The following is an 11,396-nucleotide window of genomic DNA, read 5'->3' on the forward strand; positions in this document are numbered from 1 at the left end:
CATTGCAGTTCCAGAAGCTTATTCTGTTTTGTCAAGTAAAACAATACAGTTTTATAGTTTTGCTCTTGAGTAAGTAATCAATAGCCGATTTCAAGATACCAAGAGATGATTTTATAAACAGACAACATCCAAATGGTTCCTTAGTGCTCAAATACACTAATTTGGAGGTGATGAAATGAGTTAGCAGAATTCTGGCACATATAAACAATTCTACCATGCTGAGAGACATGGAATATACTTCTCCAACTTAGGCTTGTTTCATTCCATCTTAACCTCAAACTCAAAACTTACAGCTGTCAAATGGAAACTGACTTGGAAAGTAAAGGCCCTCTGCTGGGATTTTGGAAGCTGTAAATCGCACCAGAGGAGATTACCCATCCTTCTCTCAAGAATGGTTGGGGGATTCGAAACACCAGAGACATCTCCTGTGATCTTAATAGCACAACTCCTCCCAGACTCTGCCACCAGGGCTCTTACCTACTTCGAGTAAAATGCCTTCTTTGTGTGAAATGGGCTGCAGGGATGACTTAAATCATTGTTGTTGTTGTTATGTGCCGTCAAGTAGTTTGCGACTCATAGCGACCCTATGTACAACAGCCCTAAACCCTGCTCTATCCTGTGCCAATCTCATTGCCTCTGACACACCCATCCCGATTACCCCAGTCACTGAATCAATCCACCTCATAGAGGGTCTTCCCCTCCTGCGCTGTCCCTCCACTCTACCCAGCATGATGTCCCTCTCTAAAGACCTGTCTCTCCTTACAACATGTCCAAAGTATGTCAGGAGAAGCCCCAGAATCCTTGCCTCCAACAAGCAGCCTGGTTTAACCCTCTCTAGGATGAATCTGTTTGTTTTCTTGGCAGTCCATGGCACAAGACTTAAATCATTAACTGAAGACAATTCTGGGTAAGGAAGAGAAGGAAGCATTCACTGTTTAACTGTGGACATATGTGTCAGACAAGATGGCCTTTAGAGTGAACATACTATATTAAAAGTCCAATTTTTAAATTATTGTCCATTAAATAAGAATGTCTGACTCCATTAAATAGGAACGAAATATCCGTGATAGGTTATTATGGCACATATAGGGGAATGTAGAGCAGATAAATTTTTTTTTCTCATTCAAGTGTCTTTTTTTTTTAAGTGCCAATGTAAGACTGAGTTAATTACAGAGTGTAAAAGCTATCTAAGAGTGATTGAGTTTATAAAACATAATGCATGAGAATGATTATATGGAACACAATGTGAATGAAGAATAGTGTGAAACACAATGTATATAAATTTTGTAAGTAAGCCAATTAAAAAACATAAAACAAAAATAAAATTAAATTAAAGAAAAAAATCTAAGACTTTTTTAGGGAGTTAGCTCTCATCTTCCACATTTGGTGAATTTTGTAGGCTGTATTTAATCTCTGTATTCCTAAAAATCTTCCAGTTCAATTTCAAGATTTTTCCACTGACATTAAGTAAGCTTACGGAATCATAAGGGACTACGCTGGTAAAAGATATGAAATTAAAATGAGAAAGTTAATTTTTAAAGGACAAATCAGAGGATTAGATCAGTTAGTTTTTCCCCTCCATTTAAAATAATGTTTAAAATATGCCAAATGTTCTTCTGAATAATATGCATTCCATTTAAATAATATCAGGAATGAATGTAAAGATAAAGTATAATTTGCATACACAACATAACATACTCAAATGCAAGACACCTGACGTACACAGGAAATAACAAGGCTGGCTGCTTTAAATGAGCTCTGGCCACCAGACACCTAGTTTTGGCAGCTGATTGGTAATGACCAGGAAGAAAGAGGCTGACCAAGACATTCTTCATCTTCTTACTACCTGACTAGTGATGCTCTTTTTCCCAGTTTCATTTACGAAAGCTAAAGGGACAGAAATGGAATGGACCCTGTGCTTTTGCAAGTCTATCTGTTCTACAAATTCTTTCCTGCCTAGACCTTGCTGAGAATGGTCTTGTTTTCCTCCCTACCCATATCTTGGAGACTCCGGAAAACCCACTCACTTCCTCTAAGACAGCCTAATGTGTCAATGTGAGTTGAGGGAAGCCTGAAGCTGTGTGACAACAATAACTGCAACAAAAGAAACTCTTTTCCCACGCATTCTCATTTCCTTTGTGGAACCACTGCTTGTTGGTTGGACCGCTGAAGGGCTGGCGATGGGCACGTGATACAGAGAGGGAAACAGATCTTGGCTCCCCTCCTAGGGCTGCCAGACAGGACCCCTTCAGTGGTCTGTTGGTGGAGCTGCAGTATCTAGTTTTTAAAATTAACTATTCAAAGAAAGCCATAATCCTGTGAAATACAGCTTAGCTCATAGCTCTTTCTTTCCATAGCTTTTAATTTGAAAAGTCACTGTAAAGATACTGTTAATTATATACTTTGTGATTAAAATTATTTAAAGGTGAGACTGGTACTGCTTGATTCTGACTCCCAGTTGCCTATATGACAAGGGTAGAGGTACCATACAGGGCTTCCCAGGCTGTATTAAAGGACATCACCAGCATCAGGTCTTTCCTCCTCTGGCATCTTTGGGTGGGTTCAAACTACTGACCTTTGGTTAGCAACCAAGCAATAAACATTTTGCTACTAGGGCCCCCTAACTATGAGACTGTTGTTGCTGTGTACCATCGAGTCGGAACTAGCCATAGCTGACCCTTCAGGAGGTTTTCAGAGGCAGCTAATCACACAGGAGGAGACTGCTCTTCCTTCTCTCACAGAGCAGCTGGTGGCCTTGAACTGAGTGCCTTTGGGATTATAGTGCAGCTTCCTACCACTAGGCCAGCAGAGCTCCAAATAACTATGTGACTAGAGATACCTATTATTTTTGACTTAGGAACTTCTTTCTAACTGGTCAATCAAGGTCAGAAGAAACTGGCTATTTAAACATGATACATCATAAAAGGAAACAATGTAATGAGATGACAGATTCTCATTTCTGTACTAAGTGTATAAAATGATACAGTTGTTGTCTGCTTTCGAGTCAGAACCAACTCATAGCTGACCCTTCAGTAGGTTTCCAAAAGCAGTAAGCCACATGGGAGGAGAATGCCCATGCTTTACCCGTGGAGTGGCTGGTGGTCTCAACCCAGGTGCCTTTGGAATTGCAGTGCAGCTTCTTGCCACTAGGCCACCAGAGCTCCAAATGTCATCAAGCATCAATGATGTTTCTCCACTGTATAGTGGAGAAAAAAAACTGGTCCTTTCACCCCCCAAATGAAGACTTTCTATGACATGGAACTGGAATGATACAATTATGATAATGCCTTCTATTATTTATATAAAAGCTTCTTGATGAGAAATGAAAAATTAAAGATTACAAGAACAAAAAATGTAAAAGAAACGTAATTCTTGGTATTTTGGGAAAATGTGCTGCAAAAGAATTCTCTAAGGGGTTAGAAAGCAAAGACAACACATTGAGGACTAAGGTGGGCCTGACCTAAGCCATGGTCATTTCAATTGCCTCATATGCATGTGAAAGCTGGATGATAAGTAAGGAAGACTGAAGAAGAATCAATGCACTTGAATTATGATGTTGGTGAACAAAAAAAATGAATATACTACGGGCTGCCAGATGTACAAACAAATCTGTCTTGGAAGAAATACAGCAATCTTGCTTCCTTCAGACATGCTATTAAAAGGGACCAGTCCCTGAAGACATCATGCTTGGTCAAGGAGAGAGTCAATAAAAAAAAAAAAAGAAAGAAAGAAAGAGGAAGACTCTCATTGAGATGGTCTGACATGTACCTGCAACAATGGCTCAACCATAGTTACCAACTGCCAGGCTGGTGCAGGACGGGGCATGACTCACGCTGCCGCATGCTGGGGTAGCCAAGAGTTGGAACCTGCTTGATGGCATCTACCTAACAACCAACAGCAAATGGGCTTTTCAAATGGACTTTTTTTTAAAAGCAGGAAGAAGTCATATAGACTTAATGATGTGATAGTGACAAGAGTGTGCAACTCAGGTCAATTTCATTGACGTCACCAACAGTGCAGAAAAGTGGTAACATAGTGGGTTAATTTCCTTAGTCATGGAATGGTCTTGTCTTTTCATAGCAAGTCAGCTGGTGCTGTATTCTTTTCTTTTTTTTTAAAGCAAAATTCCCTCAGCTTCAATACACTCCTTCAGTATACCAGTGAATGGCTGTATTTCAATTTACCCACTAGACTGAGTGCTTGCTTTTGGGTAGAGCTTTTAAATAACAGCCTCCCAGATGGTGAACCGGAAACCCTTCTGAAAGTCCTAGTCCAAGCCTGGAGAGCAAACTCAAGTCTGTCTATTCAGACCTTTTTTCTTGTTTATCAAACATTACACATATTTTTACCAAAGGGGTACAAAATGAAAAAAAAAATGCTTGGTAGTATTGATATGTACTTAGATGAATAAAGGATTGGAACTGTTTATATGATTGTGTGTATTGAGGAGCAGAGGTCAATGACTGCTTGTTACTCTGTAGAAAACAGCAATAGATGATAGTTTGTTAATGTAAACAATTCTGACTGTAAGCGCCGAGGAAACCTTCCTTGATTCTCACTTCACTGACTGGTAAGTAAATACAGTATTTCTGAATTCAATCTGCACACTCTTAAGACGCAAGACAAGGCCTTACAGTTTAGCAGAAATTCCCCATGTTCTTTGAATCCTTGGGGTGAGTGTTTTTGATCCACGTGCTTTTTTTATGTTTGAATAGCAGCAATGCAACTCCCTGCCACACTGGAGGGAATGCGTATTCCCTCTCAGAATTAACTGACGCACCACACTCATATCTTGCTTAAGTCTGAACTTCGGATTCAGATTTTTTAAAAGGTGTCATGATTGTCGCTTATCATCCTCCTTAGATGAGGTGTGGCTGCTTCTGCTTTGGAAAGAACCAAAAAGGCGACAAGGTTCTCTTCTAAAACTTGCTACAGTTGTATAGGGTCACATGACTTTCTACTTTTTCTCCAGTCCTGCCATTCTTATGGGAGGCTGATACACTAGGGAAGGAGTATTAAAAGAAATGGGTATAGTTATGCTACTCAAAGCATGCAACATAATTTGGATAAGCATGCTTGTTAAGAGTCAAAAAAAGCTTCTTGCCGGTGAGAAAAAGATGCATGGAAACAGACTTAATTCTGGCAAATGGATTCACTGGCACAACATAAATTAATTATATGATCTTATACCAAAACAATAGCGAAATAAGAAGAGTCCTCAAGGATGAGGTCTTTAAAACGATGCATGTTGGGTGACCAGATTCCCAAACCTCTTAATAACAAGTTCTCAGCTACCAAATGCCTACTTCAAAAATACACTATGCTTCAATTTTATCTTTTCATTAACATAATGAAATACTTTTCTTTTTGTCTGATTTTCAACTCCCACCCTTTGCCAGTACCCAGTAATTACACCTTATCTTTGTGTTTTTAAAACCCACACTATAAAATTTGGCTTTCTGGCCACACGGAGTCAGCGATTGTCTTCTGCTCATCATCTTCGATTAGAACTTCGGATGAAGAATGCCTGGTGGAATCATGCTGTCTCTTACCATCAACACACCCGCTGACCAGTAAGAGTGCTGCCTCTGTCCCTTTGCTGTTCGCCCCATGTGGGCTGCACAGGCAGGGCACACGTTCCAGCAAAGCCACCACGCTCTTCTTTCACCACGAGTTAAAGTTAACACACATTCAAATCCCAGTGCAATATCAGGTTTTCAGGAAGTGGTGCTTCCTCCAACGATTGTCAATCTATGTTTCCAAACAGTCTTGCATTTCTTTATGGACGATGAAACCTGAAACAAGAAACAAAAGCTCTGTGGGTTTGTGGTCCAGAAGCACAATATTCAGTCTGTGAACTGAATAAGGAATGTCCGTGCTTACCATTCAAGGCAATCCTAGAAAGCCCACAAATGAATTGGTGCTATGATTCACATTGTCACATTATGGTGACAACAGAATATGTTTATAACTGTTATGCTGGAAAGCAGAGATAACTCCCTATAAAAAGGAGGGTGGTGGTTATACCATTCTTGTTACAGAACGATCAATGCAGGAAACACCTGTATTATGTTTATTTTCTGTTTTGAAAACATTATTATTTGTCCACTCATGCATACTTTCTTGCCTTCCTGGTTCTTAAGGGTTAGGAGAAGGTTCATATTAACCATGGAGATGTTCTATAAAGAATTTATTGACATATGGTTGGGAAATGAAAATATCAACAAATAGCCTCATTTTGGTGGCTTTAGCCTCTCATGTCCAACTGATAATGTCAAATATTCTTAACAATCATGAATTTCCAAATGTCTTTCAAGCATTTCCACCTGAAAGTTCCACTGGCAAAATACTGAGCATGCCCATAACTTTGTTTGTAAACTTGTCTTTGTACTTTCTATATTGCTTAAACGTCTAACTCTTTGTTAATCTGTATTTGTCCAAATATTCTACAGAAGAAGGAGGATGAGGAAAAGGAGGAGGAACAGGAGGAAGAGAAGTTTACTCTGATCAAAAGGGAGAATATGTAGAAAAACCCTTCAAATTATTTTGGAATATATTCTTTAGATCTAGAGTCATTAAACTTCTGAAACTCTGCCCTGAGATAATTGGAACCTCATAAAAAATATTTCCTGAAGACTCCTTCAAACCAACAGTATAGAGGGCCTTCCTCTCCTTCACTGACCGTTCCTCGTTCCAAGCATGATGCCCCTTTCCAATGAACACCCTCACCTAGCTACACCTCCAAAGAATGAGAGCTGAAGATTTGCTATCCTTGCCTCCAGGGAGCACCCTAGCTGCTCCACGATGTATCTGTTGGCTTCTTTTGGCAGTCCATGGAATATTTAGCACCATTTTTCAGTACCACAACTGGAAGTCATCAATTCTTCTTCTAGCATCCTCTCATTGTCCACTTTCTCATGTGTAGCAGGTGCTTGAAAAGACTATGGCCTGAATCGGGCACATCTTCGAAGTTGACATCACTGCCCTTCAGTATTTGAGAGGTCCCTGACAATGCACTTGCCCAGTGAAATATGTCTCCTGATTTCCTAACTGATGGTAGCAAGGGTGTTGATTGTTGATCCAAGCAAGAGTCACTAGGAACTTCATTCTGTCCTCTCATATGCAACATTTTCCCCACCTCAGTCCCTCTGTGCTAGCTCTTCCCCTGAACAAAGCCATACTCTTAGAGGGAGGAATGCTCTTCACCTTCACGTGTTGACAGTTCCTTCTTGTATTTAAACCACAAGCCTCTTTTTCTTAAATGCCTTTTTCTGGCTATCCTTCACATATACTGACTCCCACTGTGATCCTGATCTCCCTCTTTACCTTGTTTTTACAGCGTTTCTCTGCTGTTGGGTCTTGCCAATCTAAATCTGATTCACAGCAACTCCACATGACTGAGTCAGGATACCCCGCAGGATCTTCTTGGCTGCCGTCTTTCTAGGAGAATACTGCCGCATCTTTTTCTCATGGTGGACTTGAACCACCAGCTTCTTGGTTAGCACCTGAGTAGTGAGTCATTGCGTCTCCTGCAGTCCTGAGCGCTACGTGATAGTATCATGTTGATTTACTTGTTGATAGCTTGTCTGCCTCACGAGCACAGAAGCCACGTGAGAGTGGGGACATTATCTTATTTGTTCTCCATCGATTTCCTAGTGTCTAGGACAGTATGGCTCATTATCTGGGCTCAATAAATGTTTGCTGAGTGTGTAAATAGCTGAAAATACACACAGTGGACTCCTGCAGCATGACAGAGAGGGAAGGGTGGTGCAGGACAGGGCATGTTTTGGATCCGTTGTTCACCGGGTCACTACACGTTGTAGGCAATTCCATGGTCTGGCACAGGTCCAGGTGATTACCTAATTTAATCCTCAAAATAATTCCATGAAGTAGGTTTTGTGGTTGGGTTTGTTTTTTTTTTACAGATTAGAAACTGGGGCACCAGGTAGGCTTAGTTGTTTGTGTAAGGTTGAGAGGTGACAGGTCCACACTCCAAACCTATCCTATCTGCTGTAATTATGAACCATCCAGCTGGAACTGACCCTCCAGGAGGTTTTCAGAGGCATTAAATCACATGGGAGGACACTGCCCATCTTTCTCCCGTGGAACAGTGGGTGGATTCAAACCAAATGTCTTTTGGTTGGGAACGCAGCTCCTTACTACTCTGTCACCAGAGCTCCCTGCTGCATGGGAGAAGAATGGGCAATCTCTTCCTGTCAGATTTACTGCCTCTGAAAACCTGCTGGAGGGTCAGTTCTGACTCAGTGGTATATAACACAACCACCATCACCAACTGCTCTTGACTCCATCTATTACTATCTAGGAGATCAAAACTCATGTCTTCATTTAGCGTAATTTGAAGGCTGTTCTGTTTGCTTGCTTGCTTGTTTTTCAGAGGCTTGGGGAATAGTGGGTTAAGTGTTTGGCTATTAACAGAAAGGCTGGCAGTTCAAACCAACCAGCTGCTCTATGGGAAAAAGGTGAGGTAGTCTCCTCCATGATGACTGACAGCCTTAGAAACCTGATGGAGGGTGGCCTTCATTTGGCCCTGATACCACAGCAGTAGCCTTTGGGTTTTCTGGTAGAACGGGACAAATAGGTGATCAGTTGGATTTCTACATAAGGCTGTGACCATTTTCATGGAAGAAAAATCCTGACCCACCTTCCCAGGACCAACTTTAGTGCCATACTGGTGACCTGGTGTGCATGGGTTAGTACAAGTTTTTATGATTCCTAGAAAGCAAGTCCAGTGAGGTCCTGGGACTGAAGTCAAGAACATCATGTCCTTCTGCTAAGGACACACTAGCGTTGATCAGGTGTCTCTAAGGAGCCCTGAACACAAGAAAACATATTGTGTGTTCAGGAGCCTCACATCAAAGGTCTCTCTTTTGTGGGTTTAATTCTTCTAGGATCTAAGTAAAAACTCATTCAAATCAGCAATTATTTAAGTCTTCTCCAAATCTTCCACAATGCCCTCACAGCTAATCTCTGGATCGCTATCCAGGATTCAAAAGACCAGGCTGGGGAGACCTGTCATGCATTTCCCATCAGTGATGTCTGTAGGTGAAGCATGAACATTAGGAACTGGGCTGGATGACACAGTGAGGAGTCAGGGGTTCTGAAGGGACAATGTGAGGTCCAGAATCTAGCTTTTAATTTCCCCAAAGGTACCATATGATTTTTTTCCACCTATAAGCACTATATGCCCACAAATATTATCAGAGAGTAATTATTACAGTGTAGATGGTACTAGAAGTTCACAGGCTACGAAGAGAAGGCAAACAACTGTTACTGGGAAAATATGCTGAAAAAGCTATGGTCAGATATATAACCAACCACTCTCCATATGGACTGTCTCGAGCTGGGGAAAGCTCATGCGTTTTCCTACATTAGGGCACCCCATCAGGAAATCCGAAGCCACTGTCCCTGACCCAGTTCTGACTCATGGCGACCTGGTATCGTTTCCAAGGCTGCACATTTTAATGGTAGGGGACTAATCCTTCTCCAGAGGAGGACCATGTGATCGAACTGCCAAACTTTAGGTTAGCAGCCCATCAAAGAATGATAATTATGTCCTGCCTAAGTTGGGTATCTCATCTTTAAATAAACTGCTGAAATTTTCTGATTAGTAGGAGGGAAAATGGAAATTATTCTCAACACTATTGCTATCAAGTGGTTTGCACTCACTTTAAAACCTGAGAAGTTCAGTTTTACCTCTGGAGAAGCTTGTCTGTGTGACAGAATGACAGTTTTGGCTTCAGGCTTCAAATTGATGGAGCAATAAATAGATTTACCAAGCCCTGAGGAGGGAGACCTAGCTTTTTGTCCATCTCTTTTTAGAATTTTCCTGAGACTCAAATTTGAACTCACCTATATTTCCCTCCTCTTCATAAAACTGGAATATATTACTCTTCCTTATTTTCATACTGTTGAAAGGGACTGGATAAGGGAAAGTTATTTTTATGTTGTGGAATTTCGGTAAAGATCATTCTCTATAAAAATTGTTCCTCCACAATTTAATTTTTAGAAGTGTATTTATCTTCCTGAAAGTTTGTCCAGATAATTTAAGTTGCTTTCAAGTGCAAAATAAGATTTTCTCTATGAGGGTCTAAAATCAGAGACACGCGGTTTGGGTGTAAGTTGGATGGCACAGAAGTGGGGCCTTAACTTTTTATGAAGGTCTTGAGTCAGACATGAATCTGGAATTCATGCTGGATTTTTGAAAGTTGCTTTTCCAAATGGCAGTCCCTTGGTGCTGACTTGGGCCACAGGCCCCAAAGATGACACTGTTTTTCTTTAAAGTCTGGCTAGTGCAGGACATGGAATCTACTCCCGAAGAGGCTTGGTCACTATGGGCCAATGGATGCAAGATACAAGAATCTTAAGAGACACTGTTACCTGAACAAGTAACAGGCTTGGCTGAGGATGACTAGACTATTAGAAAAACAGATCCTGTCCACTGTACTAATGTACTACCCTGTAATAAACTGTACGACAGGTACTTTTGGCCAATCACGTAGTCTCAATGATATGCATTCCTGCCACATTCTCACTTCTAAGATATCTCACCTTTAACTCCCTTCATGGTCTTTCAGCCAATTAGGGGTTTTGTAATTTTTTTTGTTCCTGTCCCAACAATGGAAGAGTCAGTCCTTTGCCAACTGGCAGAGTGACCATTTCCACTCTAACAACGAATATTCCCCTGGTGCAGACAGTATCTATTCCTCCATAACTCCATTTGCTTTTAGTTAAGCAGACTTCATGATATTGCATTATGGCATTTCCTATATTTCTCTAGTTAGTATATTTATGAACCCCACTTAACTCATTTCTTATGTAAAGTGTTATATTATCACGTCACAGGCACCAGATCAACAGACACTGTGAGGCTGCCAGCAATCTCCTAGACACCATTATTCGATCTGAGAAGCTAGACCATACATTGCCAGTTCACTGCACCAGGCTTTCAACACCAGCCCTGAAAAGAGTAGCTGGCCAAGATTTTTCATTTCTGTCCAGGTAAATGGAGCATCCAGGAGAGAAATCATTACTACAAAGATTGCCTTCTCATTCCTTGGTGGAGCACACCTTTAATTCATTCTTACTGCAGCTTCAAACAGTTCCTGCCATGGCACATTTTCTAACATATGTGTGGATGTTGAAAGCGGATCACCTGATTTGTAAATCCACCTGGGACAGTATTATCTCAAGAAAGTAAAGCCCGAGTTGACAGTCTTGAGAGAGAGAGAGAAAGAGAGAGAGAGAGAGAGAAAGAGAAGAGAGAGAGAGAAGGAGGAAGAAGAAGAGGAGGAGGAGGAGGAGGAGGAGGAGGAAGAAGAAGAAGAAGAAGAAGAAGAAGAAGAAGAAGAAGAAGAAGAAGAAGGAGGAGAAGGAGG

General features: G+C 41.0%; 1 protein-coding gene across 2 annotated transcripts in view; it reads right to left on the minus strand.

The window, feature by feature from the left end:
- Positions 1–5,633: 5,633 nt before the first annotated feature.
- PHACTR2 (phosphatase and actin regulator 2) overlaps positions 5,634–11,396 on the minus strand; it is a 270,673-nt gene continuing 264,910 nt past the window's right edge. Inside the window, exon 13 of one of the 2 annotated variants that reach the window (XM_006891662.1) lies at positions 5,634–5,795. In XM_006891662.1, coding sequence (XP_006891724.1) covers positions 5,780–5,795 — 16 coding nt within the window. In that variant the 3' untranslated portion in view covers positions 5,634–5,779. The remainder of the gene's footprint in view (positions 5,796–11,396) is intronic. The other variant, XM_006891663.1, reaches the window with a different exon arrangement.

Source organism: Elephantulus edwardii, unplaced genomic scaffold, assembly GCF_000299155.1.
Source record: "Elephantulus edwardii isolate Elephantulus edwardi_28Jun2011 unplaced genomic scaffold, EleEdw1.0 scaffold00102, whole genome shotgun sequence".
NCBI classification, from domain to species: Eukaryota; Metazoa; Chordata; class Mammalia; order Macroscelidea; family Macroscelididae; genus Elephantulus; species Elephantulus edwardii.